Source organism: Lycorma delicatula, chromosome 11 (assembly GCF_047948215.1).
Source record: "Lycorma delicatula isolate Av1 chromosome 11, ASM4794821v1, whole genome shotgun sequence".
Lineage (NCBI taxonomy): Eukaryota > Metazoa > Arthropoda > Insecta > Hemiptera > Fulgoridae > Lycorma > Lycorma delicatula.
In genome coordinates, this window is record NC_134465.1 from 21,783,271 (window position 1) to 21,805,837 (window position 22,567).

Here is a 22,567-nt window from a genome sequence, read left to right on the forward strand (position 1 = left end):
TCATTTATTGAAAGTTTTACAATTTTCTCTTTGTTCAAATAAGAAACTTAATTCGAGTTTTCAATTAAAAACAGAAACAATCTATATATTTTTACATCGTTCGAGAAATATCCTTTTATTTGGATTTGTATACTAGATCGAGGATACCGGTGTTCTACGGTGGTTGGATTTCAATTAACCACACGTCTCAGGAGTAGTCGACCTGAGTTTGTTCAAGACTTACAAATTTACCCGTACAGTTACATTACACTGATATGTCTAAAAAACACTTAACCGAAAAAGAAAAAGAGAGAGAAGAAACATATCTACTGCAGCGCCCCCTGGCAGCTTATAACCGTAAAAGTGACCTAAGAATCTGCTCTGAAGTGATACCTATGTAACGCAAAGAACCGCATCGAAATCGGTCAAGCTGTTTGCATGGCCCTTGCCGTGCAGAAAGTGGCCATGAAGGCGGAAAAAATGTCTTCGGCATTGCTGAGGCTTACGGCCAATGCCAGGGATCCTAAGACAATCAAGCGCAGAATGCTAGCGTCTACCGTAGTATCGATGATTTTGTATGCGGGACCGGTATGGTGGAGGCCTTTGGAGCGGTGAGAAATTCCCGGAGATTTAATGACATATATAAGAGATATATAAGGCTGGCGATAAGAGTTGCGCGGCTCTATCGGACGGTATCATTGAATGCCTCGCTGGTGGTGGCTGGTATGCCGCTGTTGGATCTGCTGGCCAAAAAAAGAAGAGATGGAACAACAGATGGTAGAGAGGAGGCGAGGGGCCGTTGCTGGCTGACTGGCAGGAGAGGTGGTGGAATGCGAAGGAGGGGCACTAGTCCTACTCCTTGATCCCAGAGGTGGCTGCCTGGGTCAATAGACTGCACGGAAAGCTGGACTTCTGGACGGCTCAGTGGTTGTCGGGTCATGGGTCGTTCGAGGTCTACCTCTGCAGGATCGGAAAGAAGGGCACAAAACTGTGCCAGTATTGTGATGACGTGGATACGGTGGAGCACGCCTTCTTTGTGTGCCCCAGATGGAGGCAGGGGCAGACACGTGACGGGGAAAGTCATGCGGTTGATGCTTTCTTCCGGTGAGGGATGGACTGCGTGTGTCCGGTGGTTTAAAAGGATGCTACAGTAGAAACTGACAGAGGAGGACGCGAGGTGGACAACGGAGATGTCGGTTGAGGGCAGTGATGAGCGCTAGCCTTCGGGGGCGGGTGGCGGGGGTGCTTCGGAATTGTCGTTACCAATGGCTCCCGAGGGACGCGTTCCTGTTATCTGAGGCCGGCATAGCCTGGTGATGTATGTAATATGAGTGTATATATTATTGATTGTAAATGTGTTATGTAGTGATATATATACATATAATTACATATATATTTTTTTTTGTTGAGTGTCAATGAGAGGTGTAAATATTTGTATGATTGTGAGGTGTGCCCGTGATGCGCGTGGTGCTGAGCTTATGCTATCGGCGGCAATTTCAGCATCACGTTGCCTGAGGGAGTGGTTTTTTAGTGGGTCCCACTGCAGTAAGCGGTGAACCCCACACACTCAGTATGGTGGGGGGGGGGGGCTAACCTAACGCTTCTGGGCGTTTGGTTGAGGCAAATTTTCCCACTTCCGACGCAAAACAAAAAAAAAACCTAATAACCTGCTCTGAAGTGATACCTGTGTAATGCAAAGATCCGCATCGAAATCGGTCCAGTAGTTTTTGAGAAAAAAGGTAACAGGCATTTACACACACACACACACACACAACCTCTTACCCCAAACGCACATACCGTCTTCGTTCCATCGTGAGTAACATATTATTACAAACAAAATTCTCAATAATCTATATCATAACTATTTACAGATATCGGTTAAAAAAATGTATATTTATTGGAAAATATGAAAATAAACTGTAAACAGTAAAATGATAAACTTGAATTCAGTAATAATATTAGACATTCACACTACTGAAACGGTTTACTGTATAAATTAGATATAATAATTGAGTACATCACCTAATACCGGACAAATATCATTACATAATAAAAATAATTACGTAATACTTTTTGTTATCTGTTATCTTTTTCAACAATGACATTATTAAACATACAATCGATCAATTAAAAAAATACTGTATATAAGATATCATATGATGAATCTATTAATAAAAGTGTGAAATAATTCTCTTTTTTAGCGACTTTTCGAAAAAAAAATACGGTACTACTTACGGTTTCACGGAACTGGGGGCTGAAATTGAATTTTTTTTTCGTTTTGAGGTAAAGAGTACGAAAATGTTATTCATTTCAAATGTAATTTCCTTTTATATATATATAAATAAATAAATATATATAGTAGTAAAGATTGTTTCATTGTAAAAACCCTTATTCTGAAAATTTTATAAATATTTTTCATTTCTCTTAAACTCATACCTTACACTACTTCTCTATGTAACCGATACATGAATTAAGACATTTATCATAGAGATACACCAACTTCAATATACCCTAGTTGTATTCTTCTGCCGCCAGTCCATTTAGCCATTCATTAACAGTATTTTTAAGTACATCGTCATCCGCGAATTGTTTACCATAAAAAATTCTTTCATTTTCACAAACAAATGATAATCAGAAGGAGCTATGTCCGGCTGTATGATGGGTGATCGTAAATTTTCCACCTAAATGATTTCAGTGAATCACGAATCGGACCCGCAACAAGTTGACGTGCATTATCATGCAGCAGGATGACGCCGTCGGTCAGCCGCCCACGTCGCCGATTTTGAATGGTGTGCCGTAACTTACGTAGAGTTTCGCAGTAGGCTTCTGCATTTGTAGTCGTTCCACACGGAATGAAATCGATCAGCAGTATGCCAAACCGATCCCAAAAAACTGTAGCTATCAGTTTGCGTCCAAACGGCTGTGGCTTGACCTTTATCGGTTTGGTTGGTGACTGCCGGTTTCTCTCTGTTGTGCGATAAGAAATCCGTGTTTCATCGCCAGTAACAATTGAATTAAGGAACTCATTACGTTTTTCTGTGTAGCGCGTCAAAAATTCCAAAGCAGATCTCATTCGGATTTTTTTGTGAATTTCTGTGAAGACGTACGGCACCCGACGTGCGCAAATCCTTCTGAAGCCTAAATGGTCGTGAACAATTCGACCGATAACAGCTCTTGAAACATCAGGAAAAAGAAGGGCCAGGTCGGAAATCGTTGAGCAACTTTTTTCTCTGATTTCATCATCGACGTGTTTCAACAAGTCCCCGATGATTATCGAGGGCCTCCGCGAAAATTCTTTATCGTCCACATTAATTTTGTTATTTCTAAACCTTTCCGCATTTTCGTACGTTTCTTTCATTCATTACATTATCACCGTGCACAGCGACCAACTGCCTATGAATATCAGCCGGCTTAACGTATTGGTGGTTTAAAAAACATATGACTCCACGTTTTCACAGTCGGCACCAACATCGATTTTCCCATTCATTTTATAACTCACACGTAATCAAAAATACTAACAACACGCCACAACTTACAGACAACAATGTAGTGTGTACATTACTAGGGTGGCCATGAACAACACAGGTTCGCCTACCTTAAGCAGAGAAATTTGTTATAGGTCTTTACTTAAGAGACATCCCTGGTATATAAACCTATGAATAAAATTTGTGGCTCGAAAATCCACAAAACTACTACATCAATTTCATTGAAATTTAGATCTGTTGTAGTAGAACATCTGAAATTGTGTTTGTAAAGATTTGAAGAAAATTGGTTGAGTCGTTCTTCAGTTACGCTCAATTGAAAGTCGACAATAGATAATGTAACTTCAATTTGAGGTATTTTTCGATCGCATAGTAGGATTGATGGGTGAAAATAAATATTCGTTACGTTTTGAGATATGAGGATTACGAAAATTTAATTCGTGTATAAAATATTGTAGCTTGATAAACTCAAATATTTACGTATAAAATTTTGTGGCTCAATAACCTCAAAACGTAGGCGATAAATTTCATTTAAATGTAATTATACTGCAGTAGTTTATCTGAAGTTGTGCATGTGAAAATTGGATGAAGATTGGTTGAGTAGTTCATGAATTACGCTCAATTTAATATTGACATCGGACAATATAACCTCAAATTGAGGTTATTTTGTCTGACGTCTGTCAATTTGAGGTTATGTTGAATTTTTTTTAAATATGATTTTCAAATGCGCTTACGCAATGAGTCTCAGCGGTGAGCGAGTTTAAACCTGATGTTTGTGTGTAAGGTTTACTTGTTATTTTTAATTATTTCATATTAATTTCCTTATAAACAGAAAATATATTTTAATATTAAACGAATGAAAAAATTATAATTCTTTCAGTTTTCTCATTTAAATTATGTTTTCTATATTTCTTGCGAAAAAAAATTTACAATAAATATCATACAAAATCGGTCTTTATGAGCAGAACTGTGTAAGAATTTTCTTTGTTGTAATTATCCATAAGATTGTTCCAATTTTCATTCCATTGTATTCCAGGCTTAACATTTAACTTCTAATATTTGTTATATAAGAAATTATAAAATACTTAAGGTTTATTAATATTTAAGTATTTTTCATACAGTAAAGAAAAACAAACCAACATACTTGGCGTTTATAGACCTAGAAAAGGCATTCGATAACGTAGACTGGAATAAAATGTTCAGCATTTAAAAAAAATTAGGGTTCAAATACAGAGATAGAAGAACAATTGCTAACATGTACAGGAACCAAACAGCAACAGTAATAATTGAAGAACATAAGAAAGAAGCCGTAATAAGAAAGGGAGTCCGACAAGGATGTTCCTTGTCTCCGTTACTTTTTAATCTTTACATGGAACTAGCAGTTAATGATGTTAAAGAACAATTTAGATTCGGAGTAACAGTACAAGGTGAAAAGATAAAGATGCTACGTTTTGCTGATGATATAGTAATTCTAGCCGAGAGTAAAAAGGATTTAGAAGAAACAATGAACGGCATAGATGAGGTCCTACGCAAGAACTTTCGCATGAAAATAAACAAGAACAAAACAAAAGCAATGAAATGTAGTAGAAATAACAAAGATGGACCACTGAATGTGAAAATAGGAGGAGAAAAGATTATGGAGGTAGAAGAATTTTGTTATTTGGGAAGTAGAATTACTAAAGATAGACGAAGCAGGAGCGATATAAAATGCCGAATAGCACAAGCTAAACGAGCCTTCAGTAAGAAATATAATTTGTTTACATAAAAAATAATTTAAATGTCAGGAAAAGATTTTTGAAAGTGTATGTTTGGAGGGTCGCTTTATATGGAAGTGAAACTTGGACGATCGGAGTATCTGAGAAGAAAAGATTAGAAGCTTTTGAAATATGGTGCTATAGGAGAATGTTAAAAATCAGATGGGTGAATAAAGTGACAAATGAAGAGGTATTGCGGCAAATAGATGAAGAAAGAAGCATTTGGAAAAATATAGTTAAAAGAAGAGACAGACTTACAGGCCACATACTAAGGCATCCTGGAATAGTCGCTTTAATTTTGGAAGGTCAGGTAGAAGGTAAAAATTGTGTAGGTAGGCCACGTTTGGAATATGTAAAACAAATTGTTAGGGATGTAGGATGTAGAGGGTATACTGAAATGAAACGACTAGCACTAGATAGGGAATCTTGGAGAGCTCCATCAAACCAGTCAAATGACTGAAGACAAAAAAAAAATTCATAGGGTTATTTTTATTATTTGTACTTGATTTTCATTCCAAAAATATAGTATCATACAAGGTTTGAAATCCTAAGATGAAAAAAAAAAAATTCCTTTAAAATAATTTTTATATTAAATGTTATTTATTTCAAAGATCGAGTGGTTAGTAGTAGAGAAGTTTTTGATTGCTGGTTTATAAATTACATAAGTTTAAATTTATAGTTCCTCCATTAATCCACGTGTTATTTCAAAAAAAGTTTTAGAAGAATACTTTTCCCAACAGCTCTTACATAATTTTTAATTAAAAACTAAAACATAAAAAAGTACGCAGTAAAAAAGCTTTCTTTTAATAAAAATTATTTTATCATTTCCAGCTGTTTTTTCTTAGCGGATAGGCCTTAAAGCACAACGCAAATGTCATTTCATTTCTTTCGTTTTCTTCCAGAAGTTCTTCATTATTTTGGACAGTTCAGCTTTTATTTTTTCAGTTTATTCTCCTCTGTTGAGTTTTTCTTTTCACCTAAAGGAATCGTTAATTCAAGAATTTTCTTTCTGTATTCTTTTCGAACTAGACAATTATCATCTGTAATATTGAACTTATTGAGCTCTTCTTTCATCTCTTTAACTTTACCTTTATAATTCCAGATTTTATTGAAAATCTGTTTTGTTTAGCCTCGTGATTCGTTCTTTTCAACCAATTGTCTATAGAATTTTTGTCGTCGTTTTCTTATTGTTACTTGCAGGTCTTTAATTTTATCGTATATTTCTTTATTTAATATCAGACTGGGCCGTTGTTTTGTTCTTCTTCGACCAAAAGTCCTTGAAATTCTTCTTTCTATCCTAAGTAAATTTTCTATTCCAGTGCAATGCGCTAAAATACCTTAATTTTACATTTATAACGGGCGTTTCAAAAAGAACGCAATCCCAATTGTTTGACGAAGTGAATCTATTACAAAAATATTAACGTTAATAAAATACTTATACAACAATATTCAAATTACCTATAATAACTTTACAGTAGATGTTCAGAATGATTTCCTGTGATTATGATGCAGGTTCGTATACGTTTCATAATATTTGCAGTCGCTTTTGCTCAGTAATGTTTGAAATCTCCCTTTCCATGTTAGCCTTCGATTCGTCAAGTACATGAAGATTCTTTTTAAAAACAACACTTTTTAAATAATCTAAACGAAAAATTCTGCCGATGTAAGATCTGGGAATTTTGGAGGCCACAACCCTTTTAATATCAAACGATGGCCAAAGAATTCCCGTAATATATCCAGAGTTTCATTAGCAATAAAATACGTTGCGTCATCCATTCTCGTTCGTGTAAATCTAATATGGCGATAAACTATTTGATTAAGTTGTAATAAATTACGCAGTCTACAGATCTGTCAAAAAATAAGGGCACACCAAACACCAATTTTACGTGCATGTAATGATCGTTCATGAAACGCGTGAGGATTTTTAGCGCTTCATATACGACAGTTTTGGCAGTTAAAGCAGCCATCCAAGTGAAATCGTACCTCGTCAGTGAAATAATCACGATCCAAAATTTCAATACCGTTTTCATCAACAAGAGAACGAAACCGATGACGATAATGTAAACGTTTCCCGTGGTCTTTCAGTCATTAATCGACACTGATGCGATAAAAATAACATTGTAATTTTTTAGTAATCCTGAAGACCGTAGAAAGCGAAAGCCTAGCCTGTGAAGATAACTTTCCGATCGATTTTCTTTGCGACCGATTCAAACGTTCTCTGGCATTCTCCAGAACATCTACTGTTAACAGTGACCGTCGACCTGTGCTTTTCCGATCGTGTACACTCCCAGTCTCACGACATTTATTAATCAAACGCGATATCGTCCACTTATTAGGAACTGAAGAATTGGAAAATTTTATCCAAAACTCGTCTTTCATTCGTTTGTAACACTTATAGGCGCAATAAGCCTCGATAATAAACATACGTTCGTCCTTGGAGAACGACAAAGTTAACACGATGGAGACAAATTTATACTGGTATAGCACTAGTGCAAAAGAAGGACATTTTCGATACAAGCTGTCAATCTTGAGTACAGTATTGTCAAGCGACATGTAGGGAGAAATAAAATTTACCTATGCGTGACTTACCTATATATATTTTCTTACTCGGATACCAAAAGAGAATATACTAGTTTATAAAATGGAAACTGGAAAACCGTAAGTTCAAAAGCCTTAATTGGCCAACAAGGTATTAAAAAAAAAATAAACAGAGAAAAAGCCAGTTATTATGCCTTAAATTCATCAACTAAGATCTGCATACTGGGACTAGTATGCAGATTTTCGTTAATAATGTCGGTTGGCTATACATGTATTTATAACTCCGGAACGGTTTAACCTATAATCATGAAATTCAGTGTGGTATTTTGTTTATTAAGAGTGGAATTTATTTCTTCAAATTAAAAAAAAAAAAAAAATTATTAGAAATGAAGATGTTCTGACTAGGTGCTACATTTCGATTGACTGCCTAAACTAATATTTTTATTTATTATTATTTTTTTAACTCGCAAAACATCTGCAAAATAATTTTTTTTTGGGGGAGCAAAAGACGGTTTTACCGTTATCATTAAATGCTTAAAAAATAACGGCAAACATAGAGGACAAAAAATTTAAATAAACATATACTTCAACAAACTCTGAGAAAAGTGTAAATGGTCCGTCCCTTCTCGGATTAAAATATATATATATATATATGATAAAAAGAAATTTTTTTTCGTGGACAGCAAGAATCGCAGCAGTATCATCAACAATCATCGCAACGATGGTATCTGCCATAACTGGCAAGTCGGCCGTACACAGAACATACAAGATGGATCCTAGAACGCTTCCTTGAAGTACCCCTGATTGTATGAGGAACAAATTCATTAAAACCTCTTCATGTTTAACTTGAAATATCTATATTCTAGGTAAGATTTTAGCACTACATAGAAAACATACGGTAAAACCTTTTTCGGTTTAAAGAGCAACCCTGCATGCCAAACTTTGTCAAATGTTTGAGGAAAATCGCTGAACGGTATATTTTCTTTACAGAAATAAAAAAAAAAAAAATTACAACCGACGATATATTCCTACAAAGCCCACGAAATTGACTACGATAGTGCTAGCATCGTCGCCAAAATACGCCGTATTGTACGGCATTTTAAACCTGCTATTTAAGGCCGCGTAACGTACACAGTCCAAGAGGTTATGGTGAACAGTTAGAAGGCATTGAGGACAAATAAGAATATTATCCGGCAATGTAAGATATCCACGAGTGGCGGCTCGTAGGTAAAATTAGTAGAGGTGCTGCTCCAGAAAACTTTTTACAGGGACTTTTCCAGGCCACGGTTAAAGTTTTCTGTAGAATAAAATAACCAAAAAAAAAAAAAATTAATCAAATATTGTAGCTGGAAGCAGGATAATAATCTAATTCTACACTTTATCACATACAAGAATATGTTACACAAATGGTTTTTAGGACAATGTGCTAAAAAACGGTATTCGGTTTAATCGAATAAATAATAAAATGTCAATACAGATAATATTTTTTAGTATTATTAGATAACTTAATAAAATTTCCGCTTGAAAACACTATAGTCCAACGGTGCTTAATTTAAATTTCTGTGGTACACAGAAACAAATACATAATTAGTTTTTACTAATTATGGATAGATTTGGCAATCAAACAGCCCTTGCTTTCCTCCATCTTCTGATCGCTACTGAAAAAACAACTAAACCGCTTTCGTATTCCTTCCACCGACTAAACTAGAAAAGGGAACGAACAAGAAACGTTCCGTACACACGCGGAGTAAAAAAAAAAAACTATCTTCCCCCAGCACGTCAGGGTCGGCACTGCGGGAATGACAGTGTTCTCTCTCCCTCGCAGTCTCGCGTGCTGCTTTCTATATGCGCATGCGCACAACAGCCGAACGCCGCTAGAAGTGTAAAGTTCACAGTTCCACATAAAGATTATTTTTTTTAAACAAAAGATTTTACAAAGATCTTTTTCATAAACTGGGGGATGGCTACTGACATTAAGCTTAAGGATTATATATCGTACAAGTATAAAGAAAGAATTAAAGAAAAATGACTCGTTATATTAAATGTTATCGATAATATAAAGCGGAAATAGGGGTGTTGCAGTTCCAGAATGCCTATACGCGAGTGCCACTGCTGGTATAACCTTTACGCAGACGACGAAGAACAACTTCATCTCTCATCTTTGCTCTACTGGACGAAAACAAAGGATGTATCGTATTCTTTACAAGTGGTAGCGTGCTTTTTACCGTCGACTTATCATTCCACTTATTCTGCCATTCAATTTGCAATCGCTGCTTTATTTAATAGAAAAATGGGAGGCAAGAGTACGGATAAGTACAAGCTTCCTTAGCGGCGACGTCAGCACGCTCATTCCCTGGTATTCCGACACGGTTTGGAATCCAACAAAAGCTGATGTGCACTGCGATTGGTTAAAATAGAATGAGTGGTTCGTGTAACGTCGAATTACTACCTATTACTTACAATACACTCAACGAATTACTACAGGGAAGAACATGACGACGTCTAGGATTGGGGAAATGAGGGCTGATTGGAGGCGGGAGAATTTTTTTTAAAGAAGGTTAACTTTTTGTATAATTTATTACTTTAGTGCTTCTCCCCAAACTATACTTTCAGTATATTCTCCGTTTGGTTTTACCTGTAATTTAACATTTTTAAAAGATCTTGCATGCGTGAAATTATGTACAGTTGTATGTTACTGAAGACTGCTTCTGCAAGTAGGTTCACCTTTATCCTTTTGCCTTATTTATGGTCATACAGAAAACTGAGTGCACAGGAAATTATCTCTCTTTAATGAAAATGGAAGGGTTAAATCTGGTAATGAAAAATCAATTCTAGCGAATAGCACCCTTTGCCTATTAAAAACTCCGGTCATTCTGAATCTTAATCTTTACTATTTTAATTTTTTTTAAATTTTATATATATATAATTTTTTTTCTGGTTTATTTCAAGAATGATGAAAATATACAGCAAAGTAGTTTTTACAATATTTCTCCAAAATGGTGGGCGGAGGAGGGCGAGCGACCAACTGATGACATATGTAGGAATCGTAAACTTTCATTTAAAAAACATTAGTCGAAATCGGTCCAGTGGTTGAGGCCATGGGTTTCTGTCAAGGTTTTTCCAATTATTTTACGCATATAAAGTTAACTTTTTTTAGGAGAGAATGATTAAATTTTGAGCTCATGAACGTGTTAAAAATTTAGCAACATCGTTGCCGGTTTTCTTTTCTTATTAAACAGGAAGTAAAAACCACAATTATCCAAAAAGTTATTAATATTATACTTTTTTCAGCAATTTAATGATTAACTAATCATTAAATGACTGGAAATCCGTTTACAGATAAAACTAAACTACTAATTTAAAAGTTAATATTATCAGGGAAAAATAAACAATATGTGAATAAAGAATACGGTAAAAATATGAATATAAGAAATAAATATAATTGTAAAGCAACATATCGGTGAATAAATAATGAGAACAATGTGTTAAGTAGTTATAATTATCAGTATTTCATGACAGTAGGAGGATATTTCTGTCTATCAAAAAAAAAACCCTCATCTTTTTTACCGGAAACTGTGACGTTTTTAACCATAAATATAGTGAACTACATTTAAAATTAAAGATTGTTAATACTATTCAGTAAAACACAAATTAACCGTAAAGTAATTAGTTGATCCAAATTATTCATTTACACACACGCACACACACGCGTTCGCGCACACACACAAATTCATTATATATGATTTATTTATTCACTTATTTATACTACAGCCATATGCTCAATTACAATTATTATTATCATTGAAAAAAAAATTAAGGATTACTTTACGAAAAAGGGTCAAATTTTTACAGATAATCGAACGCAGGACTTAGTATAATTAGAAAGCAGTTTCGTAACCACTATGCCAACTCTCGGCAAATATACGACTACACATACTTTTCTTCCCTACCGATTAGAATTAAATACTTTGTAATGTACTTCTGATTAGAGCTCTAGATATAGTAATTCTTCTTTTTTTCTTAATAAATATATTCTAAAAGTAAGAATTGCTTAATTATATAAGTTGACTTTTTAGAATGTTACCGGTCGGGAATGCGTCTTAATGGTTCTGTGAAAATTTCACTTACATCTAGCTCTTTAAAGTATTAGATAATTTTTTAATAATACTTTATCAATCGTCTATTGTACGCTGGGATTAATGGAATTTGTTTTTTAAATGGAATATACATTCGTCCAGGTGAAATACATTGGCAGCTAATTGAAGTGTATAAAAAAGATATGATGAAGAATGAGGCAAATATTAGGAAACGGTGTTGATTATTTAACGATAGAAGAATAAATCTTCACGGTGAAGCAAATTCTAGAGCCTATCTCTCGTCAGTAAAGAACTGTTGACGAATATATTTGGCAAAGTACATGACTGATGAGTTTCATACGATTTTCTTTAACGTTTCTCCTGGTTTACAAAAATATCTGTGAGTATCGCTTCAAAAAGATTTTTACGACACGGGTATCAAGATTGCCGACACAAAAAGACAAACAGCCGAGAATTGCTGTTTCTCGAGCATTTCTTGAAAGCTATGGTACAGAAAGAGATGAATTTACGGCTGAAATAGTGTCGGTAAGTGAGAGATGGATGTGTCACGATAAACTAAATGAGATTGCCTTAAACGTCACCTTCACATTCTTCGACCAAACCCAAAAAATGTAAACAGAAACATTCAACTATTAAATTCACGGCAACGGTTTTGGGGATTAAAAAGAGGTCCCTCTATTTAATTATAGGGCCAAATAAAAACCAAAAACACAGAACTTTAAACAAGGTGCCGTTCTATACAGAACTTTCAGTATCACCAGGTCATTAACAGTGTTCCATGATATATGAGTTCTTACGTTGCTGGAAACATACAGAAAGTTCTAAAAATTTCAACGGGAAGTATGGACTATCTCTGTACAACCTAGATCTGGTTTTCATCAACTCTTGAAATTAAGGAATTTTTTGCCAAAAAATCATGGAACGATTAGGAAATCTATCAAACTATTATCAACCGGTTTAAGGCTTAGACGCCAGATTTCTTGAATAAAGAGATCGTGAAGTTTGTCATCTGATCTTAAAAATACTTGGATGTCAAAGGGGATTACGATGAAAAATAATTTAATACGTAATTTCACAGTAAAAGGAAAAGGATTTTGAGTTCAATGGCAATCGATTATAAATTAATAAATAACTCTTGTATATCCAAATCTTTCTTATAAATGTAAAGCTGTAAACAATTTTATAAGCCAATCAGAATAGGTAAACATCAATCAGAATACTAATCGGATTTGATTTATGTTTAACAGAACATTAATCAAAAACCAAACTGAATGCGGATTTCTGATTATTTTTATCAATCGGCTTGACGTTAGGAATAATGCAATCTTTTCACATTTATAAACAATAAATTTAATTTACAGAAAGTTTATAAAATGTGAAGCTTCTTGTAAAAATCAATTTTTGATAAAACATATCTTTGTACGGATTTAAAATTATCACTTCCATATGATTTCTAAACTGCTGACAATAATTTATCAGATAAATATAACTCCTATATTAAATAACGAAGTATACTGCCCAAGTGGTGAGGAAACGCTTGATATTTTACAACGGTTGCATTAATATTCTGCGGAGCAGAATGGGAAACTCATTTTTGAGAACTTGGAACTGATAAGGTAATCTAAATTCAATTTGGTCCAACAGATTGAGAACTGAACAATTTGTCTCTAAATATTGACTGTTAATTTATATACATCGCAAAAAACCTCAAACAACAAGGAAAATCAGAGCTTTGCAAAATAAAAAAGAAGGAAACATGGTAGGCCGTGAGAAGTCAAGCCTTTATCAATTTCATTAACAGGTTACAGATAAGGAATTTAATTCTTTTAGAAAGGTTATTGCAGCGTCACAGAAAATATACTGGAAAAAAGAACAAAGGGATTTTTAGGTCCAGTACTTCATCTTCATGACTTACCAAAGATGGTTGAACGTGACGATACTGAATCAGCTTCGAATAGTTAGATAGATTCTTATAAACTCGTTAGATGATATAAACACCAACCTACCGGGTTGATCTAACGGTGAATTCATCATTGCAAATCAACGGATTTTGAAGTCGAGAGTTCTGAGGTTCAAATCCTAATAAAGGCAGTTACTTTTATACGGATCTGAATACTAGATGGTGGATACCGGTGTTCTTTGGTGATTGGGTTTCAATTAACCATACATCTCAGGAACAGTCGACGTGAGACTGTAGAAAACTACATTTCATTTACATTCATACATATCCTCATGAATGAGGAGGAATTAATACCTTACGGTGGTTTCGGAGACTAAACGGAAAAAGAGAGAAAACGGAGAGATGATATAAACAGCTGTGTAATTTAAAATTAATAAAATTATAAAGAATGTTTTATAAAGGAAAATATTTTAATAATAGTCAAGATTACTTCATTAAAAGAGAAGTAAATTAATTTTTTTTTTTTTAGTTAAAAATTGCTTATAAATTCATAAAGGCAAATAGCTTGCATTATTTATAAAAGAAAATAATCGCACAAAAATACAAGAATTAGATGTACAACCGTAATGTTTAGAATCTTTTGAAGATCCCAGCGTGTTAAATGTCAATTAAAACGAATAAAATATTATATAATTTTTATTTTTTTTTTTAAACTCGAAAGATCGATACTAGAACAGGAATACTAGCTGGAATTCTCATGGAAGAGGGAAGTAAAATGTCAACGAATCGAAAAGAATACAAGAAATGGTATACCCGACGCTTAAAGGCATGAAGGAAAGATAAGAAGATACTCAGATAAATTACACATATATAAAGAAATTTTTATCAAAAAATAAAATACCGATTTCCCAGATCCCAATCTGGATAAGCCAATACATCCCAATTTGGGCTGTTTATATTACAGCTGGCAATTTTTAGATACCAATAGACTTAATGGCGCTTTCTTTAAAGAAGGTCTGCTTCTCATTTAGTATATAAAAGAAAAACAATTTGTTAAAGCATATATTTAATTTGATCAAAGAAAAAACATTTGTACGCAACCATTCTGGGTAAAAATATTTTCCTATAAATTGAATGTGAAATAGACTTTTACTATCTAAAAGAAAGGAAATATTTCGCGTGGAATTGTTTCGAATTTTTTCATTTTCGTTTATTTTTTTTCTATTTCACGGGTCCTGTTTCAACAGCGACGTCTTCATATACCCACTGTTGGAAAAACCACTATTAAATAGCCTACTTTATGTCAATTATCTTTATTTTGGAATTCCAGGTAAAATAGGTTTCTTGTTTTAGTAAATTTAAAATGTCATTGCTTATTGATTGTTTTTCCTTTAAAAACTTGAAAACTCATCCTAATTGTCTTTGGCTAAACGCTAAATCGATTGTACTTTAATTATTAGGACCTGTAAAAATTATTACGTCCTTCGTTCTTACATTAAATATCCTTACGATTAAAAACATCCGGTTTTTTATAGCAAAAAATAATAATTTAAATGCTGGGAACGGTTATGAAAAAACAAATATTTGAATGAGGACAACGCCAGATAAAGCGGAAGTAAATCAGATCAACTATTCGAAAAAAAATTAAATTTAACGCTGTAAATATATTATGAAAAATATTAAAAAAAATAAAACAAAGTAGCGTTATATAATGACATTATTCAATATTTTATGTTAAGAACATCCGTTAATATAACAATGAATTACGATTTTTCTCTTTCCCTCTTTCCCACTCTCTCTCTATCTCCTGTGGTGTGAGCGCGCGCGCATTTTAGCAGGACATATATATCTGTTATCTTTGTAGCGACAGGAACTAGACATGGTTGGCACTTCCTTACAACAATTCAATTTATTCTATATAGATATCTTTATATTTACATTTCAACACATCCAAAATAGGCTACACATTTAAAGTAAGAAAGTCATAGACCGTTAATAATAAAAAAAACCATTTACGAACGCACAGTATTTTATTTTTAATTTCTAAAATAAATCATCCCCATATTTAATAAAACAGTATTCTTAATATTTTTGTTGATTTAGCTAATAAATATTCTTTCTTAAACGAAATAAATATTAATTTTAATTAAAAATTTGTTAAAATGATTTGAAAGTTTCTCTAATAATTTTACAATAAAATCCATCGAGCATAAGTAAAGGAAGAACAGAAAAAATATAAAATTGCAGATATTTGGGGACTAAGGTGAAAGAGGACTGGAAGAGCGCAATGGAAAAAGATAAAAGACAGCAATGGCAAAGGAAGTCTTCAACAAATAGAGAAAATAACTATGTAGTAAAACTCTGGACCGTATGAGTCAAGGAAAAAGAGATTAGTCGGATGCTATGTATGAACTGTCTTGTTTTACTGAAGTGAGGAAGATGATAGACGAACTTGATTATAACTTTTGAGAAATGTATGTGGAAAACGATGGAGAAAGTAAGATGACAGAAAAAAATGAGAAACGCGGGAAGGGAATTAAAGAAGAAACAGGTGACTTCAAAAAATAAAGGAAGTAGGAACGAAACGTGGTGACGTCTAGGGCCAGGTAGGTAACCTCCTTGCCTAGGACACTTTGGCTAGTCCGGACGCAAGAGCGGGAAAATCGAGGTGCTTCTGATGATGGCACGGAGGACCCTGATGGTACGAGAGGGCGTGTTGAGAGAAAGGACAAGCGAAATGCGTGCCTGGAACCTAGTAGGTTAAGGCCGGGAAGGTCATCAGCTCCACTGGGAAGGGGCTGTCCAGAAGCGGAAGTCGGGTTGTTCCTATGATCCAGGGAAGACCCAGATGGGGGCTTCTGGGGAGGGGCCAAGTCAGGATGAGGCAATCTGCCGCCACGACACTCCAGAGCGATCGAGGTAATGCTTTAAGGCTGTACCAGTCGCTCAGAGAGCGACCAAAAAAGAAGAAAGAGGACTTACACGAGAAGTACACAAAGGAAAAGGAAACCGATAAGGACATGAGGTAAAGAAAATGGAATCTTGACAACTCTATAAGAAGGGTTAAAAGAAGGAGAAAGGAAACGAGGAAACACAAGAATGAAAGTAACTGATGAGGTGAAAATTGGATTAGATTGGACTGAATTAGATAAAGGGAAAGCAGAAGGCTTGAGATAGGATTGGATGGAGACAGCACTGTCGTAAGGAACCTGACGCAAGGAAAAACATCAGATGATGATAATGATGATGATGAAAATCCATCTCAAATATTTCCATAAATAGGGATAATTTTTACAGTTTTAAATTATGTAGTTTAGGAAGTCCAGTAAATGTTAATAAAAGGTTAATCCTGAAAGCGGCGCAACCGTCCTTAAAATTTTAATAATAAGCATTATGAAAGACTGACTAAGGAAATAAGGCATGATGTATATTTCTCGTTGCCATCCAAACCGTTAAAATTTAGGCGATATTCAAACCAATAAATGATATCTTAACGTTATTGATCTAGGAAATAACTAATACTAAACAATTTTACAGAAAACAAATCTTAATGGCGCCTGTTATAATGGTGCCTCTTCAATGAAGTTATTTATACGCATCTCCGTCATGAAAAAGACGCGGATAGATAATGCAAAGTAACAAACTAATTGTTTTTCTTAATATTTTCAATGTTTTGTATTTTCCGTATTTAGCGTTCGGTGTTGCGGGTTGGACTCACTCATTCTTCCATCGGGTAGATAATAGTCGACTCAATCGGTACGGTCTCTTTTAAGACTTGAAGTGTAATGTCTGTTTGATCCGTTTAGATTTAGTAAACCGACGGGAATGTCACAGGTGGCATTCGCATCGGTGGCATCTTGACTGAGACTAAGATTGCAAAATACCTTGAGGCTTGTTGAAGACGACCTCCGGTAAAGCTCTTTAGGGATAGGTATGGAGTGGGTGGTGTGGCGACAGGATCTATCACGTGGCGGGTGTCTTCCTCTTCGGGATCAAGCTGTGCCCCTTTCTTTCAAAAATAATGCAAAATTTATGTTGTTTTGACACAATATATTAAATATGCAATAATGATTATAAACATTTGGCAAGCTAATGGCAAAATAAAAAAGGTAAAGGAATTTTAAATGCTTTTAAATCGGTTTAGAAATTTTAAATGCTTTTTTTAATAAAAAAAATGTCCCATAACGTCATAATATATTTTTTACCTGTACATGAAAAAAAAAAATCGGTTTTTACCAAAAATAGTCAGTTAATTTTCGTACTGTATAAGTAAATTTAAAAACAGTAAAAAAAACACAAAAAATTACAAAATTTAAGCTTTTATTTGAGAAAACATTAAAAATTTTGAAAAATTATATTATTTATTCGCTGTGGATGTATTGTACTGAACTTCTTCAAGGAATACATTTTAAGGCAAAAAGAATTTTAATAATTTTTTTTTCTACAGAATACTACGGTATCTAATGGTTATCTTTTATATTACAACTCTGCGGGAATTTTATCTATGTTTCTCTTTTATAACGTAAAAAGGTTTATTTAAGGACTAGTACCTTGAGGAACGCCCAATAATTAATTTATTATTATATAGAATATAATTAAACGATATCATAAAGAATAATGGTAAAACTTAGTATATTAAAATTGCATTGAGTATTTGTTGTATCCTTATTATTTATCTAATTTTGTCCTCCTAAATTAGGTAAAGAAGAAAATTTGGTTAGCAATTAAGAGGTTGAAAAAGTCCAATTTGAAGAAGATTAGATTTAAATATTTTTCACCGATTTGCGCATACAGAGATTATAAGTAAGTAATAATTTAGCTTACCATTATTCATATCAAGGTGTGATTCCGTCTCAGAAGATCCGACAAGACTGCAATAAGAATGTTCAGCTTTTATCGGTGCGGTTCCCAAAGCAGCATCTGTCATAAGCCGATCGTGCAGAATCACCTGCGGTTTCACTTCTTCTTGCCATTCTTTATCAGCCGCTTCCAGAACTTCACTTATTGTCTGCAAAAGAAATACATTTTTTTAATAAATTTATAAAACGTGAATTTATCAGTAATTTCTTTAAAGTAAATTCGTCAACCTTTCAAAGAAGAAGGGATTAAAATATTTTCACGAATTTTCAGATCTTGATATTACATAGATTACCTTAATTTTACTTCGATATATTTGATCTCAAATCAACAATTTCTTAGATAATATCGTTATTTAAGATAAATAACCGAAGAGTAAAAAGTAATACAAAACTTAACTCGAAAAAAGTTAGTTAATCATTATCTAATTTGTGCTTTTTTCAAATTTGTTTAATACACTGATCGATTTTTCCTAGATATTGATACTTATGTTATCTAAAAAAAGAAATCATCCTAAACACATTATTTATTGTCTGATCTAATAATGGTTATAATATACATTAAAAATGGATGATTTATGAAGTCATCGTCGATTACAATACGTAAGCTGAAAGTCTGCCCTCGTCAACTGCTGCGTCTAGTGTATTAGTCATTGCGTTGTACCGGTCTGTTGTGTTTGCATTTTATATATAATTTGTCATGTTATTAGTAATCGATGATGCCATCTGGTTAGATGGTAAAATAAACCCCCCCTCGCTCATCCCCTCGTAAAACCAGCCGACAGTTGCGTTGACAAAGACGGGGACAAATCTTCAGCTCGCTTAGTAAAGGCTGGGTTAAGAACTCGAAGTTTTCCGAGTTCATTCATGAATAAAAAAAAAAAGGATGATTATATCTTTCTCTGTTTTACAATTTTGACAAAAAAGTACTGAAATAAATCAATCAATAATTATATATTGTACAATAATATTAAAATTAGGTTCACACCAGTAGCGGCTCACGTTAGGCACTGTGGAACTGCAGCACCTCCTTTTTCACTTTATATTATCGTTAACATTTAATATAATGAGAACGTTTTTCTTTATACTTGTATGGAACTGTGCGCTTCACAGTTCCAGTGGTATATTTGGCTGTTGTGCGCATGCGCACATAGGAAGCTGCACGCGAGGTTACGAGGGGGAGATAGCACTGTCGCCCCCCGCTCTGCCGACCCTGGCGTACTGGTGGAAGGTAGTATTTTTTTTACTCCGCGTGTGTACGGAACGTTCCATGTAAGTTCTCTTTTCTAGTTTAGTCGGTGGAGGGAATATGAAAGCGGGATTTAGTTGTTTTTTCAGTATTGATCTGAAGGTGTTGGAAAGCAAGGGCACTTTGATTGACAAATCGACCCAAAAACACGCTGGAAGGGCGAAAGAGAAGGCGATTTGTAAAAATTAATTATATATTTGTTTCTGTGCACACAGAAATTTAAATTAAGTGCCGTGGGACTATAGTATTTTTAAGCGGAATTTTATTAAGTTAATATCTATCTAATAATACTAAAAAATATTATCTGTATTGACATTTTATTATTTATTCGATTAAACCGAATACAGTTTTTAAGCACATTGTGCTTAAAACCATTTTTGTACCGTATTCTTGAATGTGATAAAGGGCAGAATTAGATTATTATCCTGCTTCCAGCTATTCTATTTGATTAATTTTTTTTTTGGTTCTTTTATTCTATAGAAAACTTTAACTGTGGACTTAAAAAGGCCTAGAAAAAGATTTTCTGGAGCAGCACCTCTACTAATTTTAGCTACGAGCAGCCAATGATTTAAATTAATGGTTCAGGGCGATCTAAAATGGTTTAGGTCTTCTATAAATTCTTCAGAAGATGTAAATCTATTCTCAATGCACATTGTAAATTTTAGAGGAAAAACATTTTACGTTGAAGCATTATATTCGTTTTGAACATGTTCAAAATGAACTCGTAGATCAGCAAGTTCTACTCCAATTTATTGAATAAAAATTACCGATCTTTAAAGTGATTTTAGGTGGCATGATCATCCATTTCCAGAAAGAGACAAATTTTCCGAAAAAATCTCTGGTTTGAAATCGTTTCATGTTTGGTTTCCTCCATATGTATTTATCATTCTTCCTTTTATTAACCATTTTTTATCTTACTTTAACCTTTCTTTCCAATGTGTGGACCCTACGGATGCACACAAATATTTGTTTAGGAATTGTAGAACGTAGAGAATATTGTAGAATCACTCAATTCTTTATTTGTTCTTGCGAAAAGATGCTGCCTCTAAACTTATTAGAAGGATTTTTTAAAAACGTTTTTTAAATAAATATAATGGCTGTAGTGCCAACTGGATAAAACTTGGATCTGTTAATTTCCCTCCCCCAAAATACAAATACGATATAATATTTAAAATTATTAATAAATTAAGTGTGTAAAGAATGAATTAAAGATCGATAAGCACCGATTAAATAAATGGTTGCAAACATCATCGTTTTGACACAGCTATTCACCGATACTTGGGAATTTTATATACTTGAATTTCATTACTTTTAAATAAAGTTGAACTCCGATATTAACAAACTACGACGGTCTTTCATACTTAATTAATTATACTACCTAAGGAATGACCAGTTTGTAATTGAACAAAGTATAATTACTTTAAAAGCAATATAATTTCGAACGAAGAAGAAATTTTATCCTGTGTGAACCAATTAAAAACCAATATTGCTATACTTAATTTTGAAATGATTTATTTATAAATCGATAATGTGAATAAAAATTAATTTTGACGCGAAACATGTTTAAAATCACACCAAAACATACGGGTACTAGAGCAGAATTTTTAGCGTAACGAAAAGGTCTATATAGTTCTGCCTTAATAACTCCCTGACTATTAGTCTCAGAGACGTAAATGCGATGTCGTTTTATAATTAAAATCTTACACGGTCAGCTCCCCGATACGACTTTGAGTTTGCATCATTGGCTAGCGATTGGCGGGGAGGGGCACAGCGCAGATCATAAGAAACTGGCGCTCTCGCTCATTTCCATTTAATATAGCTCATGACTTAGACGTGATATCGCGGTGATGCGTGGGTTTGTATTTAAAGTTTGTCGAGATAGATCGATTAAGCAATAATAAATGTATTTTTGACAATATTTATGTGTAAAAAAATAAAGTAAAAATGTAAAAAAGTATAAAAATTCAATATGTCAGCCTCAGCCTGCGCAAAAGCCAGCCGGAAGTATAAATTACGCTTATCGTTGGAAAGGAGAGGTTATTGACCACGCCCAGGTACCCCAATATTCGGTCCCGATCGAGCGAAACTGTTTCGGGAGCGTCGCAAAGCTGGCACGACGCGCTAAATGAACGATGCCGACGGCGCGAGCATCTCTACCGTTGTTGTACAGGAACTAATTACCATAACTAGTGAAGATAACACCCGTACATCTGTCGAAGACGTCCCTGAAGGATATCAACATCAGTCGAATTGATGCGATAAAGGACCATAGCCGTATAGCGGACAAACGCTTCAAAACGGTATTAGAAAACAATCCGTTTTGTCTATCTTGCGGCTTTATGTTTCTTACTTCTCATATTACAGACAAACGTCGAACAAAATTGTCGAATATTAGTGGGAATAAATATCATGTACCATTTAGCGTCTCTGTTATGTTAAAATTAAATTTATTACGCAGTCAACGTTTCGTTTTTATAATAATAATTTATAAAAACTACTTACAATAACGTTTTTATATGTGTTCCAAGTATTTTCGGATATCAAATCTATCTTTAAGAACTCGAAAAACGTTTATATTATTCTTAAAATAAAAAAAAAAAAACTAAAACTCATTCATCGTATGAAAGTCGTTTGTAAAATGTAAAAATGTACAACAGTGGTCGTCATGTTTTAAAAAATTATGTCGACTTAGTTTTTAGTCACAATAAAACT

The 22,567-nt window shown here is 34.0% G+C and overlaps 1 protein-coding gene across 2 annotated transcripts in view; it reads right to left on the reverse strand.

Moving 5' to 3' along the window:
- Nucleotides 1-22,567, reverse strand: part of LOC142332294 (cyclic AMP response element-binding protein A-like) — a 505,070-nt gene that overhangs the window by 94,524 nt on the left and 387,979 nt on the right. For both annotated transcript variants that reach the window (XM_075378642.1, XM_075378641.1), the window contains exon 2: nt 18,575-18,758. In XM_075378642.1, coding sequence (XP_075234757.1) covers nt 18,575-18,758 — 184 coding nt within the window. The remainder of the gene's footprint in view (nt 1-18,574; nt 18,759-22,567) is intronic.